At 55.7% G+C, this 19,646-nt stretch overlaps 1 protein-coding gene across 4 annotated transcripts in view; it reads right to left on the reverse strand.

Moving 5' to 3' along the window:
* Positions 1–19,646, reverse strand: part of SPTBN2 (spectrin beta, non-erythrocytic 2) — a 59,983-nt gene that overhangs the window by 34,892 nt on the left and 5,445 nt on the right. For 2 of the 4 annotated variants that reach the window (XM_074958054.1, XM_074958056.1), the window contains exons 2-4: positions 11,789–11,897; positions 8,153–8,223; positions 7,802–7,987 (exon numbers count right to left, since the gene is read on the reverse strand). In XM_074958054.1, coding sequence (XP_074814155.1) covers positions 7,802–7,958 — 157 coding nt within the window. In that variant the 5' untranslated portion in view covers positions 7,959–7,987; positions 8,153–8,223; positions 11,789–11,897. The remainder of the gene's footprint in view (positions 1–7,801; positions 7,988–8,152; positions 8,224–11,788; positions 11,898–19,646) is intronic. The other 2 variants (XM_074958057.1, XM_074958058.1) reach the window with 1 other exon arrangement.

The raw sequence follows: 19,646 nt of genomic DNA on the forward strand, positions 1-19,646 counted from the left end.
CAATGAGGAAACCTCTGCCCTGCAAACAGAGTGTCTCGTGCGGGCGGAGCCTGGTGGGACTCCTTAAGAAGAGGAGTGGGGGATCCCGTCTGAGAGCACAGCCTTGGGAAGGGTCAGGGCTGACTGTGAGATAATCTGGGGTGGGGGAAGGGTAGCGTCAGTAATTGGAGGAGAGGGTGGCTCCTGGACAGGTGCCCCACAGTTACTGGGTGGCGAGGAGGGTGAGGGATGGAGACGTTTTCCTTTCGGAACAGTCTGAGACCAGATCTCAGGGCAGAAAGCACCTTAGAAATGCTACCTGCAGGCAGGTTCACAGCAACCACTCCATTACAAAGGGGAAACCAAGCCACGGATCAGGGGTGGGACTCGCCCCCATGGCACTCTGTTAAGTCAGGGCAGAGTCCTGACAAACCCTCCCACCATCTATAACCACTAGATCCATTTCCCCTCCCAGATCCAGCAATACACCCCAAGAGTTCTGGCACCCCCCTCACTATAACCATGAGCCCCCTCTCCCTTCCCGGAGCTGTGGAGAGAGCCCAAGAGTTTAGGGAATCCCCTCACCCCCACCCAGCTGCAGATCACAACACTCAGCCTATTTGCATGTGCGATCTGGGCTGTACCTACCTAAACAACAGGTGTCTCAGTCCAGAGGCTGGGGGAGGGAGGCTCCAAGAAAGCACTCTGGGGGAGAGCGCCATACTGAGTCACCCATCCACAGCCAGGCTGGGAGGGGAGCACCCGAGACTGGTTAGAGGAAGGGGGCTGGGTGCTAGGACTCCTAGGTTCTATTCCAGTTCTGCGAGGGGAGTGGGGCCTAATGGGTTAGACGAGGGGGTCTGGGAGTCAGGACTCCTGGGTTCTAGTCCCAGCTCTGCCTCTGAGCCCAGTCCCTTCCCCTCATTCACTCCTCTGCTCCAAACCCTGAACCCCAACAGTGCTGACTGCAGCCTCAGCCTGTGGGCTCTCCTGGCTGCAGGCGGGGCCATGTGCAGAGATGACCAGCAGAAGAGGTTCACCTGATCCCCAGGATCTGCCTGCACAGGGCAATGTAGGACCCTGAGGAGGGAAGTGAGGGTGGTTAAGGTCTGACTGGAGCCTGAATCCCAATGAGGAGGGGGCAAGGCCACAGGGATTGCAGGCTCCAGGGCCTGTCTCATCCCTGCCTTTTGCCCCCCTCCATCCCTCCCAGCTCTGTCTCACTCTGACCATCAAGGTCCCCATCTGACCCTCTTGACAGCTCCCCTGCGGGTCTCCACCCACAGATGTTTCAACTGGCTCCCCCATCCAGACACATCCACCAGGGACGTGCCACCCCAACACTGCTGCCAGAACCCCCCATCCAGAAGCTCTCACCCAGCTCCCACCAGCAAACCCCAAGACATCCCCACCCCATCTTCAGCTGCTGTCCCCTCCTGTGAAGAACACCCCCCGAGCCCCATGGGCTTTGCCCAGAAACACAGCTGTTGCTGTCCCTGCTATGGCCACCAGTGGGGGCAAGGTGACCCACATGGCACTAAATTAGGGGATGGCCAGGGTAGGAAGCCCAAAGCTTTTCTCCTACTGCCCCTTGCCCAATACCCACACATCCCCTCTGCTCTCCCACTGCTACCCCTGACATGGACTCCTCTCCATAGCCTGTCATCACTCCCTCAACACAGGGCTCATGCGCCCCCCAGACCCTCCCAGCAGACCCTGGATGCCCAGGCCCCACAGAGAGCAGCCAGCCAAACCCAGCCCAGCCATCTGCTGTCATTGTTCCTTGGGACAATGAACTTGGCCAGTGGCAAACACTGCTCATTCCATACCTGCCATTAAATAAGCAAGTGATGGGGACAACCAGGATTGACCTGGCCAGAGCAGAGCCAGCGCCCACTAGATGGGGAAAGCCCAGTGTTCTGTTCCCCGCTGCCCTGAGCCAGCCAGTTCCCTGCTGTGGGGCTGGACTGGAGCTGGGCCCCTTAGAGGAGAAAGGCCCTGTGACCTATTCCCCACCCTCTGCTGCTGTTTTCGGATGAGGGATAGTTCCAAGGTTTTACCCTGGCAGGCCGGCATTGCTCTGTCGCAGGCCCACTGGGCCGAGTGCGATCTTGGGGACGTTGTCATCCCAGTGTGGTATTTACCCAGCCTCCCGTGTGCCTGGTATTTACCCATTTCTGGTCCTGCTGCCTCTGCCAAGGCCCATAGCCCTTGGCCCCATGCAGGGCAGATCGGGGAGTGGAGCCACAGTGCCCAGGGATGCACTCCATCCCCTTCCTGAGCCTGAGCTGCTCCCCTCATTGCACCTGGACATATGGCCCCCCTTCAACTCCCATTTCTCAATCTGAGTGGTTTCTGTAAAACACAGCCAACCCTGGATGTGGTATCCCAAAGCCACCCCTGCTCTGAACCGGACCCATAGCTGGGCAATAAGGGCAGTATGAATTTCCAGAGAGCTCTGCCCCACTGCACTATAGCGACATCAATGATCCAAGCCCCACAGCCTCAGGTTGCAGTGCCACTGGTCCCCTGTTACAGAAAGGGAAACTGAGGAACCAGGGAGGGGAACTGAGGCACCAAGGTCACATAGCAGAGCAGTAGCACAGCCAGGTATCTAGTCCTGGCTCCCAGCTCTCCCTGCACTAACCCACTCAACCCTGCACCCTTCCCAGAGCGGGGATAGAAACCAGGAGTCCTGGCTCCTAGTCTCCAGCACACCCTGAGGCCCAATACAACAAAAGACCCCTGGAGTAAGTCATATTCTAGGCCAAGATTGCAGCTACGCATCCCAAGTCCTGCTACATCTCAGCCTGCCTGCATAACCTTCCCAGACACAGGCATCCAAACCCACCCCATGGCAGCTGACCTCTTGTGCAAAGGAGTAGTTCCTCAGCCCCAGCACACAGAGTGGGCCTGGATCTCTCCCCTGCATGGAATTTAGGGGGAAGGACTGGGGGAGATGGGAGGGGTCAGCTGGAGTATGAGGCCCCAGTTTTGGGTGGGGGATAGAAAATTGAGTGGAAAGGCTGGTGGAGTCCGTTTGGAGATGAGAGTTTGGGGGGTTGTTTTCAGTTTGGGGTGATGGTTTCAGGGGGCAGGGTGAAGTTTGGGTGGAGGCTTCTGCAGTGATAGATGAGGGGGTCAGAGTCTGAGGTAACTGTGGGATCAGTGGAGTTGTGGGGTGATGACAAAGATGGATTGAGTTTTGGGGTGATAGTTGGGAGTCAGTGGGACTTGGGGTGAAGTTGGCTGGATATTTGGGGGGTTGAGAGTCTTGGGGTGACAGTTTGAGAGGAGGTGCCTGGATAGAGTTTAGGGATGACAAGGAGGGAAGTGTTGGAGTTCAGTGTCAGATCTGGGGTGCAGTGCCTCATCCCCCTATCCCCAGCATATGGCCCTCATTGGGGCGCAAGCCGTCACTGTCTGCCAGCGCGCCTCAGTCCAGATCTAAAGGGGAAAAACAGGAGCAGCAAGTGCTGGGGGGGCCTGGAGACGCCTATGGGGGCAAGGGGCTATCACTGAAGAGAATGGGGCAGGCACAAAAGAATCTCAAACATGCAGCCGCTTTCCCCCCTGCAAATCCCTGTGGAGCGGGAAGCTAATTCCCAGCAGCACCTTGGAGATTAGGGCTCAGGGTCCTTGATGTGGCCGCTTGAGCAGGATAAAGCAGGGAGATTTCAGGGCGCCTGATCCCCCTCAACTTTTACCTATTGCAGTCACTCCCTGGATCAGCCCCGCCCCAAGCGAGCTGGCCATGCTCCTGGGCAGCTCCCAACGCCCCTTAACCCCAGACTGCAGGGGTCGCTGCCCCCTGCAATCTTACCTTGCAGCTGCTTGAACCTGCCTTCCAGCACATTGGAGTATTGCGCGGCATTGATGAAGGCGGCAGGGGAGAGCACAGGCGATGGAGGGGCACAGGGCACCTCCATCTGCCCCAGCTCATGCTGGAACATCCTGGGGAGGAGTGCGGGGAAGGCACCTCTCTCTCCCTAGGGGAGTGGAGGCCGGCAGGCACAGCTGGGCCCAGGTGCTCCGGGGGAATCAGCTCAGCGCTGAGTGTGCAGAGGCTCTGCCCTCCTCCCAGCCAGGATGGGAGGGCGGTCCTGGGCAATTTACATAAAAACAGGTTGGGCCGCTCTATTGTGAAAGGTGTGTGTGTATGTGTGTGAGTGTGCAGGCAGCCTGCCCAGGGGAGCAACAGCTCCAGCGTTAGAGGCCTGAGCGGACAAATCCCAGAGCTGGGATCAGGCCAAGGCGACGCCGAGTGGAAAGGTGGCAGCGACTCAGTGCATAGGGCATTACACTGAAGCCAGGACTTCTGGGGTCTATTCCACTCTGCGGTCTGGTGGGTTAGAGCTGGGGAGGCTGGGAGCCAGGACTCCTGGGTTCTACTCCCAGCTCTGGGAGGGGTGTGGGGGCCGGTGGGTTAGAGGCTGGGAGCCAGGACTCCTGGGTTGTACTGTCAGCCCTGGGAGGGAGTGGGGTCTGGTGGGTTAGAGCAGTGGGAGCTGGGATCCAGGACTGTTTATCTGAGCAGAGCCTGACACAATGGAGCCCTGATCTCAGTGCAGGTGTCTAGGTGTGGTGGCAATACAAACAATGACGAGGGGTTCCCCTCCCCTCTCGAGCAGGATTCTGACTCCTGGTCCCCTTGTGCCGACCCCTAGAGGATGCATTTGGACTTGCACTGCATTCTGCCAGGATGTCTCTCACTGGGCACGGGGCAGCAGGAGCCCTTTCTTGTGAGGGAGGGGTATGTGCTCAGGGCCAGGAGACAGTATTTGCACTGGTGGAGGAAGGGAGGCTCTGAGCTGGGTCCCCTGCAGCTGAGGCCCCTGCCCCCCCTTAGCGCCACAGCCATGGATAAAGCCCATTAGCTCATGCAGCACATCGCCCTGACAACGGAGGATTTACACCCTATTGTACAGAGCCCTGGGCTTTGTTCCGCCTGGATTCAGGCAGGCCCAGCTCTGGAGCTCCCACCCCTCCCCAGTGGGTAGGACCTGGTCCATCGGGGTGATTTCTATGTGTTTCATCCTCCCATATCTCCCCCAGTCTGGATGCTGGCCCTTTACCATGCGGTGCCCCACTGCAAGCCCCTGTCTCACTACCTGACCCCCTGCCAGGGCTTAGATGTGACTCCTCCATGCTGGTATCATGTCATTACATGCTGTTAGCTGTGTCTCCCCTACTGGCATTCCAGCCCGGCCCAGAGACCCTGCTCTGCTGGGCAGGGCCCGTTGCCCACTCCCAGAGCTCCACCAAACCAAATTTCTACCACAGGCACAATTTTGCAAGTGAGTAGGTATATCATGGCACTGCCGTGCGCCTGCCACGCACAGCCACTAACCTCCTGCTTGGGAGGCCTGGTGGTCAATTCCTAGCTCTACCACTGAATCTCTCCAGACCTCAGTTTCCCACATCTGTAGAATGGGTTTAGACAGTGAGTTCCTTGGGGCAGGGACTGTGTCTGTGTGGTGCCTAGCATGATGGGGACCCCAATCTCAGTCGGGGTCTGTGCAGCACACCGGGAGCCCGAGTCTCGGTCAGTCTCTTTACTCAACTGTAGGACACATGCCAATAGCTATGCTACCACACTCAGCCTACAGATCCTTCCCAGTGAAGGCTGGTTACAGGAGCACTGCACTGGCAGCTGCTATTTTCCTGCTATTTCAGCAGACAGTGCTTCCTGCTGGGAAAGAATCAGGGTTTTGATGTCAAGACCAAGTACAGGATGGAGCCAGAACTGGCGGGTTTGGAGATAGTGCGTGAGATGGTAATTCCAGGAGACCCTGGCTGAGACAGACCCGATCGCTCTGGGCACTGCACAGACTCACACTGAGACACACGCCTTGTCCCAGGAGCTCACAATCTAAGCAGACAAAGGAGGGGAGGGGAAAGGCATCAAGAGGGCAAGGGATTTGCCCAAGATCAGTGGCAGAGCACAGGATAGAACCCAGGAGTCCTGGCTCCTAGCCCTCCCCAAATACATGAGCCCCTACTCCCCTCCCAGAGCTGGGATAGACCACTCGTGTCCAGACTCTAAGCCCAGGGCTTTACCCACAAAACTACACTGTGTCTCTCAGCTTTGCAGCCTGATCCTCATCTCACTGACCTTCCTCCTGCCCTCCCCGCACCCAATACCTTTCTGTCCTGGTGCCCCCTGGCTCCCAGCCTCCTGGGATCATCCCCCCCACACAACTTGCATGTGCTTTAGCTGTATTATCTTCCCTGACTCCAGGCCAACCGGACTTTGTCCATCCATGAACTGCCCGGGCCCCACTGTCCCCGCTCCCTGTTTACTCCTGAAGCATTGATCTGTTTGGCCTGTGAAGGGCGTGTGGGGAGCTGTTTACTGTCCTGCCTTGGCTGCCCACCAAGATCAGATCCAGCCACTGTTGACCCCTCTCCCCCCGCAGGAACCAGTGTGACTAAAGCCACCTGGGCAGGGGCAGGGCTGGGGCGAGACTCCCCCTAGCACCCCTCAATCCCAAAGGCCCCCAGAGCAGGGAGGGAAGGGAACTATGCCTTGGGGTTGTAGTGTCCAAGTGGGATGGGACAGGGGAGGGTTTATCAGCCCCAGTTTTCGTACTGATGCCCCCTGCCTCCTAATGGTAGGTCCAGATGGGCTGGGACTGCAGAGGGGAGGGAAGGGGAGGATCCATGGAATGGTGAGGGACAGCAGGGCTGGGCTGTATTGGGGGGAGGATCCTGGGACAGAGAGGCTGGAGGGAGGATCCCCAGGAGGGGGAAGGACAGCTGGGCTGGGCTGGGGAGGGAGTATCTGCAGGACAGGAGGGACATTGGGGCTGGGCTGGGAAGGGAGGATCCCCAGGACAGGAAGGGATAGTGGGGCTGGGCTGGGGAGGAAGGATCCCCAGGACGGGGAGGGGAGCCTAGTCCAGCCCTTCCCTGGTGTCAGGTGGCTGCCAGGCAAGCGTTGCTATGGGAGCTATCAGGCTGGAACGCAGTTAGACTGGTTTGTTTATGCTGTTGGGGGGGGGGTGGAGAAGGCAGGGGCAGAGAGTGGGGTGTGTATGGGATGGATGGACGGACAGAGGCTTTGGAGCTCTGGGGTTCAGAGTCTCAGGAGAATCAGTCTGCTCCCCTGCAATGCCCCTTTCCTGTGCTGCCCCGAATTCCCCACCTGGATATCCCCCTCCCAGTATAAGGTAGCTGAGCACAGGGGGCTGGGCGAGGCTCAGCTGGGCAGGGCGCCTGCTGCCTCTGCAGGCCTGTGCTGCTCTCTTGTGGCCAATTGCAGCCCCTTCTTGTGACTGTGATCTTGGTGGGGGTGGATTCCACAGGAGCATTGGGGACCGGCTGAATGGGAGCGGTGGAATAGAGGGGACATCTGAGAACCCCATTCTCTGCTCCCAGCAGGGTCACCCCAGGACAGTCCAAGTCAGGGCTGGCCCTGCCTTTTGTGGGGAGGGTGGATGTGGACACACAGGCCAGCTGGCATCTCCCGTAGCTCCACAGGGAAAGCTCCACGCCAGGGACAGGAGCCTGCACTCTGGACGCCTGGCCTGCAGCTTCCCCGAGGATGTCCAGAGCCTCTCAGCATGCCCGGGGCAGCAGGGCATGAGAGAGCCCTGCTTGGACTCAACTCGCTGTATCCATTGGCATTCAGACCTTAAACCCATCTCAGAGACAGGAACAAACTGTCCCCCTGCTGGAGCCACACCCGGCACCCATATTCCCTACCACTGCCACCCTATGAATTACACATCCCCTTCCAGAGTCAGTGCTGTCTCCTGCACCCAGCCCCCAGCCCAAACCGGGGGGATACACCCACACCACTCCACATGGTGCCCCTCACCTGCCAGCGCCTTGATGCGGGAGCGCTCGAAGAGGCGTGCTGAGCTGTTCTCATTGTCCCAGTCCTCATCGGCCAGCTCCCACCGGTTGTTGATGTCATTGTACTGCTGCTGGATCTCCAAGCTGTCGTAGTCCGTGGGGGATAGGGTGCTGCTCATGGCGCCTACCACAGGGTCTCTGCATCCACCTATGGGAGACCAGAGAGCCGTGAGTATCCTCTGACCCCCCTCCAGCCGGTTCCCCACCCCGCAGCCAACAAGTCCCCCTACCCTGGGGCCGGATTAGAGTCGGAGCCCCCTAGAGGGGAAGGGCCCTGCATCCCAGTCCCCACCCCCAGGGGCTGCGTACCTACCTGTGTGGCCAGGGCTCTGTCTGCCAAATCCTCTGCTGAGCTACAGCATGGCCCAGGCTCCCCCCGAGAACCTGAAAGCAAAGAGGTAGCAATGTGAGCCTCCCGGCGGGGACCCCACTCCCAGCAGCACCCCGGGGGAGAGTCTGCATCTAGCATCAACCTCCAGGGCCCCAGACAGGCAAGGAATGCTTCCCCCACCCTCCAGCAGGATGACCCCATACTCCCAGTGCAACCCTACCCCCTGGCACCCAGGGCAGCCCACTCCTCAATGGATCTTGCCCTGTCCACTCCCCACACAGCCCGAGCTATCAGTGCTCCTGGGCATGGGGACTGCAGCCATGTCCCTTCCCCAGGGCCACACCTCCACCGCCGCCTTGGGACCCACCAAAGGCAAATGGTCTCTCCTTGGTCAACTTTCCCCTGGATGGAGGCAGCCAGGTTGGGGGGAGGGGCCTCCTGCTGCTCCCTCCCTGACATAGAGAGAGGCGGCCAGGCCAAATTTTAGAACGTGGTGCTGCGATTCGACATGCCAGGGTGCAATGCCCAGAGCCCAGCCCTGCAGGACAGGAGCTGCCGCTGTGGGATTAGTAGGGGGTGGGCTCACTCGCCAGCCCCCACCCTTAGCCTCCTACCCTCCTGGCTGTTATTAGGGTTGCAATGCATGGTGACAAGTGCTGCTGTGGATGGGTGGTGCCCCCTCGGCCCTTTAGTATAGTACACTGACTGAATCAGGAGGCCACATCTGTCCTTGGGGCATGGCAGTAGATAGCATGGCTCACCCTCAGGCTCTGGGTACCCCAGCCATGCCCACAGAGCCAATCCCTCACTGGGCTCATTGTAGGTCCCTTGACTGCTCTGTGCTCCCAGCTACAAGGGAGGCCCCGTACCCACCTGAGCTGTGATACTCCTGACCCACTCACCACCCCCATCAGCCAGGGCAAGAGGGTTTAGCACTGGACTGAGCCAGGACGACAGGAGCAAGAGAGACTAAGCCAAAGAGCATCCAAACTCTCAAGCTGCTGATTCTGAGATGAGCAGTGACTACAGGAGGGCTGGAACTCCAGAGCCATAAAGGGGCTGTTCTCTAGCTGCTAGAGCCCACTCCTCTCCCAGACCCAGCGATAGAACCCAGGAGTCCTGTTCCCAGCCCCACACCCACTGTAATCCACAAGACCCAACTCCCCTCTCAGAGCTGGGGATAGAACCCAGGAGTCTTGGCCCTCAATCCTGGGCTCTAACCACTAGACCAACTACCCTCCTACAGCCAGTAATAAAACTCAGGAGTTCTGGCTCCCAGACAAAGCTGGGTATGAGACCAGGGCCCTGTCACACCAGGCACTGCACAGACACAGTCCCTGCCCCAAGAGCTCATAAGCTAAATAGACAAAGTTGTGGGAGGGGAAACAGAGGTACTGAGAGGGGAAGAGACTTGTCCAAGATCACACAGTAGGTCAACAGCAGAGGCAGGAAGAGAACCCAAGTGTCCTGACTCCCCATGCCATGCCTTACCCACTGGACCATGCTGCTTTTGGCTAGCTCGTCCACTGGCCATAGTCTTCCAGGAAAAGCAGTGTGGGCACGACCTGTATTTCTAGGCAGGGTAACGAACCATCCAGGCTCCATGACTGCACTGTTGTGAAGCCAATTACAGGCCCAATGTTTCCCCAGCCATTCCACGCGCTCCCTCGTGCTCCAGGCTCGCATCAGGGCCCCAGGGATGGGCTGGGAGCACAGCCTGCCTGCGTCTCTATGGCAGTGGCTGTAATTGCATTAGAACAATGCAGGCTAGGCTAGCGCACGCATCCCGTCCATGTCACGCCTGGCTGGGGCTGTCAGCACTCACTGGCATTAGGGAGGGAGACCCATTGTGCTGGGCTGAATGCTATTAGAGGCTGGAATCTGGTAACAAGCAGCCTCCTCTAGCCAAATGATGGTTCTTGAGACCATGGGGACCTCCAGCCCAAAGCTGAACCCTGACAACCCACTGGTCTGCCCAGTGGTGCTGGAACTAGGGCTGCTGGGAGTGCTGTCACTCCCCCTGGCTTGAAGTGGTAATAACAAAACACCAAATACAGGGTTTCCATCAGCAGCACCCCCACTATAAAAATTGTTCCAGCACTCCTGTCTCTGCCCCTGCCCCAGAGACACAGTCCTGTTCCTCAGCAAGGATGGGAGGAGGTCTAGGGGTCAGAGCAGGGGGGCTGTGAGTCAGAACTCCTGGGTCCTGTCACAGTTCTGGCAGGGGAGTGGGGTCTAGTGGTTTAGAACAGGGAGGGCTGGGGTTAGGACTCCTGGGTTCTATCCCTGGCTGCAGTAGGAGAGTGTGGGCTGGTGGTGACAACCAGGCCACCTGGGTTTTGCCCCAGGTCACTGTGTTTCCTTAGGCCCTCTGTGCACCTCAGTGTTCACTATCTCTCTATGAGGGATAACAACACCGGTCTACCCCCGATCACAGAGGGTTGTCGTAAATGAATGGGTACCTGCAAAGGGCTCTAAGGGGCGCTGTGGCACTGAGGGGAGCCCTCGGGGTGGGGCTGCTCTGAGTTGTCCAAGCCTTGGGCTGGATTCTCTCCCTCTCCAGCCTCCACCAGTCCCTGCCCTGTTCTGTGTCTAACCTGCCCCGCCTGGTGTCTGCTGACAGGGCCCATCTATCATCCCCCTTCCCCAGGACGCTTGGCGCCCTTTGTTTACGCTGTTGCCGAGTTGTAGGGGGGGCACGGGCGCCATCTTGGTTCCTGTCCTGCTCTTGCTCAGAGTGATTGAGAGCTAGGCCCATGGCTGTATCAACACAGCAATGCCTGGAACTGAGCATATCCTCATCTCAGTCTGCTGGGCCTCCTAATAGAGCCGGCCTCTGCATCTCCCTGCTGGTGCACTACATTCCCCACCCAGCCCCAAGTGCTAACAGCAGCTGAAAGCAGGAAACAGCTGAGCAGATCCAGCCCTGAGTCCCAGAGGCATCCCATACCAGAACAGGGAGAGCAAAGCTCCACTCTATCCCCCCCACTCCATTGGTACCCCACATGCAGCTCTGGGCCCTTAAGCCCAAGAACTGGGTGGAATTCAGACAGCAGTGGATCCCGGGACAGCTCCTCATATGGCTTTGTCCACTCTGGTTCTTAGGTGTGGCCTATCACCATGGTATCAGATGCCCTGTCTGCACAGACCCTAACCAAGATCAGGGCCCATCGTGCGAGGCACTGCACAGACTGAGATCAGGGCCCCATTGCGCTGAGCGCAGTACGCAGCCCGGCCAAGATCAGGGCCTCATTGTATGAGGTGCTGCACAGATACATAAAGACAATCCCTGCCCCAAAGAGCTTAAAATCTAAAGAGACAAGGGGTGGGAGGAGAAACAGAGGCATTGAAAGGGGAAGGGGTTAGCTCAAGGCCAAGAGAAGAGCCAGGAATAGAAACCAAGAGTCCTGACTCTCAGCCTCGCCTCTCTCTAGGCCACTAGACCCAGGTCCTAGCCCAGAGCCAGGATTTAGACCCCAGCAGTTCTCACTCCCAGCCCCACTTTTCTAACTGTTAGACCCCATTTCCTTCCCACAGCTGGGAATACAACCCAGGAGTCCTGACTCCCAGCCCAGTGTTCTGGCCAACACACCACACCCTATGAATGCTAAAGGCCACCTGCTGCTGCTGAGCTGGGTGTCTTGCCGCAGTGCCACGTGGTCAGGATTGCTCGGCTCTGTGGTCTCTATTCCTATAGCTGGATTCCCTTCATGGGCATCACTCTGTCCTACAGACCAAAAGGAGAGTCAGGAAAATGCTCACAAAGAATCCCTGTCCAGCCCACACATCTCTGGGGGGTGAGGGCTGGGCAATTCAGGGCCCAGGTACCCCGGGAGCTCAGTGTTAACTGCTGGTTATACACAGAGCTGGCAGCACCACCCAGTGGTTTTCAAACTGGGGTATGCAAGCTCTCGTAAGGGTGTACGCAAGAAAAATCCTGTAACGGCAGACAACACATTTCATTTAGTAAGACTTGGCAATCTAATCAGCATTTAATCTCCTTTCAATTAAAACAGCAGCCGCATTGGTGTACGTTTTCTTTCTGCTGTGCAACTCAGAATCAGAGGTTTTCAAACTGGGTGGCCCGCTGAGGTGAGTCAGGGGGAGGTGGTGGCACTCCTTTCCCAAGCCCTGCCATGCGGGACTGGCCTGAGCCGCTTAGTGTCACCGCTCACCTCTCCAAATGTTCCTAAGGGGGTGCACCCCAGAGTTGGAAAACCTCTAGAAGCTGTTGCTAAATGAAAGGCAGAAATCGGGGCGGGGGGGGAGAGACACATGACCCCACCTGCTACCCCCCACATGTCACCTCTGCCTATCTCAGACCGGGTGCATGGCAGACTACCTTATTTGGAAAGGGGTACACAGCCTAAAAAGTTTGAAAACCACTGATCTATAAGTAAGGTTGCCATTAGAAGACTCTGGTTTTGGTTATTTATAACTTTGCCAAACTTCAGTTGTCCAGTCCTGAAATTTCCCCGGTCAGGACTCTGCCTCAGGCTGAAACTTTCTGGGAAGTTTCAGCAAAAATGGTTCAGCTGTTTCCAAAGATGAAACTAGGGAAAAACTGTTTTGCCCATGTTAAAAAAAATCTCAGATCATTTTGCTGAGAAGCTCTAGGGCAGGGATAGTCAATACGTAGACCACGGGCCAAATTTGGACAGCCAGATGCTTTTGAATGGACCGTGAAATCTTTTTATTTACTTATTATTATCAGTATTGTTATTGTTTTTGTATTATTTTCTCTGGAGTCTGGACTTTGACAATACCTTGACCAAGAAATTTTGACCTTGCCAAAAAATAATTGATTACCCCTCCTCTAGGGCCTCAATCCATTGGAGCAGGGAGTTGAAATTTGGCAGGGGGACCACTCTGGGGTCAGGAAGATGCCTTTTGCTGTTTCCATGAAATCCACCCAAATCTGGCCTATTTATGAGCCTCAGGGGGAAAAAAATTCAGTTTTCACATGCTAAGTAGAGACTGTGTTAAAGTTTGGCAGCTAAATTTTCTAAAGATTCCACTGTGCTGAGCATGCTCCAGACCTTCACATCAGAAGTGAGAGCAGGGAAATGGTCTCTCCTGTGCTCTCAATGCTCCCCCATGCTGGAGAAGAAGGAGAATGCAGCCTCACTAGAGTGCAGAGGGGAGCAGAATAGATATGGGGAAGAGATGTGGGGGAGACAGGGACAGAGGGAAGATAATGGGGACAGGAGCCAGGTGGGGGCCATTAGGGTGGGCATCCCCACAATGGGGAAAGAGCAGAAGGGGCTGGCAACAGGAGCTACGTACAGGGAGACAGGAGTGGGAGAGGACTGGGGGAGTTAGGGAGCAGGATGAAAGGGACAGAATGGTCTGTAACCATTAGCAAACATCACCTATAAAACCTGGAACTGAATCCAGGAATCCTGAGTCTCTGCATTCCTCTGCTAACAGCAAATAGTGTGAAACCCACTTGAAAAGTATGTACCTTACTCCTTCTAGAGCCTAATCCACAGAGGATAACAGCCTACTACTCCTACCTGTTATGCTGTTAGCTCAAGTGGTAGAGAATTAAAGGTTGCAGCACTGCTGATGACTCAAATTGGGGGATGAGTATGGTTCCTCATGATGACATTTTTTGCCTGTGCAACCTCAGTTCGTCCCCCTATGCGTATCCATTATGATATAGTCTTTAATTACATGATCACATACTATTTTTTCACAGGACCCCTGCTTTGTCAGTGTACAGAACAGACATGTTCTGGACATGAATCAAGGTAGGGTAGTGAAGAAGGCTATTGTCAGACCACTGCTTCATTTGTTGCAGAAGCTGGAAGGTGGGCAGTGAATGAGGCAGGGGACTGCAGGAAAAGAAAGGAAGGTCTGGCATGGTTAAGGCAGCTGAATGCTGCCCTATAGAACTGGACTCTGCCACAAAGTTCCTGTGTGATGCTGGGCAAATCACTTACATCAAACTTTTCACAGGTGGGCACTAACTGTGTGGGCCTCATTTTCTGAGCACTCCATTTGAGATCTTGGGTTCTGATTTGCAGAAGTGCTGAGCACTCACAACTGCAACTGAAGTCAAGGGGAGCTGTGCTCTGACCATAAAAAGTGCCATATAATGCTAAATTCCCTGAAACAGAAGGCCCTATGCATCTCATACTGGGCACCCAAAATTAACTGACCCTTTTGACACTTTTGGCCTTAATCTCTGTTTCCCATCTGTAAAATGGGGATAAACCACCAAGTCATCTCATAGGAAAGTTGCAAAGATAAATTCATTCACATCTGTAAAGCACTAAGATAGTACAATAAGAGCAACACTGAAAAGCCCAGGGGGAAATTACTAATTCTGTATGAAGTGTGGGGTTTGAATAGTGTGCAGTGAATAATGCATGGCGCCACACCTAGTTTATGTTACTGTCCGTCCTGTGCATTGAACAAGGCAGGGGTCCTGTGGAAAAAAAACAACATGTGATCATGTAATTAAAGACCGTATCATAATGCATAAACACAAGGGGGTGCAAATTAACGTTGCACTCTAAGGGCCGTATTTTAAAACCTTAACATAGTTCTTTGGATGTAGTGTTCTGGGATATAATATAATTGTTGCAGTGAGGTAACTCCTAGAGATGACTGGGCTCCGGGCCCCACTATGATCGGTGATGTACAGACACATGGTCAATGAAAATGCTCTGCTACAAAGAGCTTATGCTCTCCTTGTCACCATAGTATCCAAGTGCCTCACAATCAATGGATCTTAGCTTATGAGGCAGTGAAGCATCAGTCCTATTTCACAACTGAGGCAACGGACATGACTCACCCAAGGAATCAGTGGCAGTCCTAGGAATAGAATCCAGGTACCCTGCATCCCACTCAAGTGCCCTCCCCACTAAACCACCCTTCCCCACTGCATGTATATTTATTGCTGCCTAATCACACTGCATATGCACAGCCATGCTGTCAAATGCTTCATACATGCATCTACCACCACCTACACAAGCGTAGCTCCAACTGCATGATACTGGAGTATCAGCTGACAAGTATGCCCTAACAGAAAGGGAGTGGGGTCTAGTGGTTAGAGGAGAGTGGGGCCTGGAGTTGGGAATGCTGGATTCTCTCCCAGTCCCTTGAAGGAAAGTGGGGTTCAGTGGGTTATATCAGGGAGGGCTGGGAGCGAGGACTCCTGGATTCTATCCTTGGGTCTGAGAGGGGAGTAGGGTCTAGAGCAGGGGTGGCCAACCTACACCTGAGAAGGAGCCAGAATTTACCTATGTACATTGCCAAAGAGCCACAGTAATACCTCAGCAGCCCCACATCAGCTCTCCCGTGCCTACCAGCAGCCCTGATGATCAGCACCTCCCCCTCCTTCCCCATGCCTCCTGCAGCATGCCTTGGGCGAAGGGGTGAAGGGGTAGGGCCTGTGGCAGAGTCAGGGGTTGAGCAGTGAGCACCCTCCCCCGGCACATTGGAAAGCTGGCGCCTGTAGCTCCAGCCCCAGAGTTCGTGCCTAAGCAAGGAGTCGGATATTAACTTCTGAAGAGCCACATGCGGCTCTGGAGCCACAGGTTGGCCACCCCTGGTCTAGAGCTTAGAGAAAGAGGGCCGAAAGCCAGGACTCCTGAGTGCTAGTCTCAGCTATTTTACTCACTCACTCGTGCCTCAGTTTCCCTCTAATTTCCACAACAGAAGCTGAGAGGGCATGCAGGGTTAGTGTTTGTAAAGCGATGTGCACAGCTGAGCAGGGGCACAGGATTACATGATACAAAGCCCAGAACACTCCTGGTGCCAAGTGACGGGGGCAGGGGAGGGTTGCCCAGTGCAGTGGAAGGCATTAACCCAGCTCTGCAGGTTGCCAAGATGGCCAGCCAGCATGCCCTGGGTAAGACTGGGGTCACAGGGCTGCTGATCCTCTAGATGCAGAAAGACACCAGCAACATGGCACCAAATCCATGTCAAATGGCCACCACAGCTGACTTGGCAGGAGTCATTGGAACACTAGCAGGAGGCCATTGAAGTCCATGGGCATCCAAGACCAACTCCCATCTAACATCAACAGCTGCTCCCACAGAAACGCACCCTCTACAGGGTGCATATGGGCCCCAGACAAATGACAGCCATGCAGGAGAGCCAGTGGATGGTGGCAGGTGACTGAGTGATGCCACTTTGCTGCCCAGCAGGGGGGAGGCAACTGCATGGACAGGCTTGTACAATCACAAGCAAGATCACTTCAGCATGAGGGCTGGATTAGTGCAACTGCACACACAAATTCCTACTGACACTAGGGGTTGGTTAGTGCCATCGTGTGTGCACGGATTCCCATTGACACAAGGATTGGGTTAGTGCAGTCACATATGCACAGGTTCCCGCTCACATGAGGGGTGAGTTAGTGCAATCACACAGACATTCTCTCTGCCATGAGTGCTGGGACTAGGGACTGGCTAGTGTGACTGCCAACATGCAAATTACCTCCAGCACAAGGGCAGTGCATGCACAGATTTACATGAGAGCCAGGTGAGAGTGACAGCACAAACAGATTCAGTCTGGCAATTGGGGTGGGTAAAACAGATAGTGAGGTTGAGGTGACTGGGAATTGGGTGACGATTTGGAGTAATGGAGAATTTGGGGCAATTGGGGTAACAGGGATTTTGGGAGGTCAGGTAATTGGGGGATTGGAACAATGTGTTTTTGGAGGATTGGAGCCATGCATACTTGTGGGTGTTTGGGATCAGAGGGGTGAAAGGGATTTAGATTGGGGGTAATGTAGATGTGGGGCGATTGGGATTTGAGGGATGTGGTTTCAGGATGAGTGTATTTTGGGGGTTGAGGTGACATTAATCTTGGGGTAATAAGGGACTAGGGCAATTTGGAATGCAACAAAGGGGATTTTGAGGACTGGTGATTTGGGATTGGTGGTAATGAGGATTTGGGGCAATTGGGTTCAGGGGTGATGTAGATTTGGGGGATTGGGCTGATGCAGATTTGGGGGTATCCAGAATTGGGGACAATGGGGATTTTGGGGTACAGGCAGCTGACAAGGAAACCTAGCCTGGCAGGCAGGGTGACCCCAATGTCAGGAACCCCTGAGGAGAAGGGGACCTAACTGGGAGAGCTGGGCAATGAGGAGTGGGTTAGAGGGGTGTAAGGCACAGAGGGAGGAGATGAGACAGAGTGAAAGGACTCTGAGGGGGAGTGCGGTTCTGGGCTGCTTCCTCTCTCCATGAGCTGAGAGGGCTGGACCCTGGCCTACCATGAGGCTGTAGAGGGGAAACCAGGGATGGGGCATGAGGTAAAACCCAGCCACCTCCTGTGCCCAGCCTCCTCTGCGGGCCCTGGCCTAGCGAGTGTCTGGGGGGAACCCCTGATGCTGCCCAGCTGGGCCCAGCCTCCCCAATGGGTCCTGGCCTAGCGAGCATCTGGGAGGAACCCCTGGCGCTGCCCAGTTGGGCCCAACCTCCCCAGTGGGCCCTGGTCTAGCAAGTGTCTGAGGGAAACCCCTGGTGCTGCCCACCTGGCTTGATCCAGCTTCCCTCACAGGCCCTGGCATAGCGAGTATCTGGGGGGAATCCCCAGTGCTGCCCAGCTGGACTCAGCCTCCCACACAGGCCCTGGCCTAGCAAGCCTCTGAAGGGAGCCCCCAGCACTGCCCGGCTGGGCCCAGCCTCCACCACAGGCCTAGCCTAGCGAGCAACCGGCCCTGACCGTACAGGTCCCCGTGCCACATTGCGGCAGCCCCACCCGCCCACACAGAGGACCCATGCCAAAGGCCGGCATCTCACTGCAGATCATCCCCAGATTACACTGCTGATTGGGCATCTTATTCTTAGCTGCACAGCTCCAAGGAGGCTTATGCTCTTAAGGCCGAAGGATAAATAGCCCAACTCCCTGACAGCAGCCAGGCCACCTCCCCGATAATGGCATCCTCCCCCCACAGCCGGCACCAATGCCAGACTGAGGTAATTATGCCAGCAAGTGTTCCTGCAAAATCCAATCAGGACTGCCATTGCTGGCACTGGCACTCAGGGACCAGCCTTTCCAGAAACAAATGAGGGGAGACAGGAATTGGGCCTCCTCTGTGCTGGATAAAGAGACCTCAAGGAGGATGTCTGTAGGGGAGGAAGCATGGGCCAGTGGCTAGAGCACTGGCCTGAGAGCCAGGACTTCTAGGTTCCCCAGCTCTGGGAGAGGAGTGGGGCCTCATGGCTTAAAGCCAGGGTAGTTGGAGAAGGTCAGGACTCCTGGGTTCTATTCCAGGCTCTTCCACAGCCCTGCTGTATAGTTTTGTAGTATAAATATAGCAGTGGGCCTGTTATGCCAGGTACTGCACACTCTGTACCTCAGTTTTCCCTCCCATCCTTGGCCTAGTTAGATTGTATGTTCTTCAAGGCAGGGACTTCCACTGTGTGTCTGCTGTGCCTTGCACAATGGGAGGCTTTGATCTCAGCTGGGGATGCTGGGTACTACTTTAATAGTACCGATGATCCGTCACTCAGACCTGAGATGCAACCATCTCTGGGGTGGTGCATTGCCTCGCCTTGCACTGAGATGCAGCTGTCTGTGAGGTGGGTTCTTTAACCCTGAGACCAATGTCTCTTACCAGCCCCCTCACTCCCACACAATGTCCTCTCTTTGCTCCATTTCCCCCCACACACACCTTCATCTTTAGCCACCCCTCCCCTGTGACTTTTGAACCCTCTCCCCCAGCAGGCCCAGCCCCTGCTCCCCATGACCTCTGATCTCAAAACCATTGGGGTCCTCTGCTCCCTCATTCCCCAGACAGAGGGCAGGAGGGGAGGGAGTGCAAGTAGAGAGGAGATGGGTCTAACCAGACAGCTGCTCCCACTCCCCTGCAGTAGCCCAAGCCTTACCTCACCCCATCATAGGCCCCCTACTGCTATACTGAGGCACTGGTGTCAATACTATCAAAGAAAAGCACCACCTATTCAGCTCCTACACCACTGCATAACATACACACACACCCAGCACTGCATCAAGGCACTGGAGCCAGCACTGACTCCACGGGGCGAGCATCCCTTACTGAGCCCCCACCCTGTCCCCTGCAGTACAGTGCCCTGTAGTGCTGAACTGGGGCACCGGGGTCAGCACTGACTGTGAGAGAAAAGTACCGCCTACTGAACTCCCACTCCCCTCGCTGCAAACCACCCCAGTACTGTATTGGCTCTGCTCCCCTGGCTCTGTGACCAAAATACCATGGCTTGCATCCCTACATTCAGGAATAGGTTGGTACCACCCAGCCCAGCACCTCTGGGCTGAATTGCAAGCCTCACTATTTGCCCCATGTTCTGTGTTAACATGTCCAGATCTCCATGGGGGAAGTGTGATCACTGCATTAGCACAATGGCACCTGCACATCGCTAATGCCACCATAAAGGCTTTGAACCACTCAGTCCCAGGCAGGCCTGATAATCTGGATTCAGAACCCAAGATACTCATCCCCACGCCGGGACTCCCTGCACTGTGGAGTTCTTCCCAACAC

This window comes from Natator depressus, chromosome 7 (genome assembly GCF_965152275.1).
Source record: "Natator depressus isolate rNatDep1 chromosome 7, rNatDep2.hap1, whole genome shotgun sequence".
NCBI classification, from domain to species: domain Eukaryota; kingdom Metazoa; phylum Chordata; order Testudines; family Cheloniidae; genus Natator; species Natator depressus.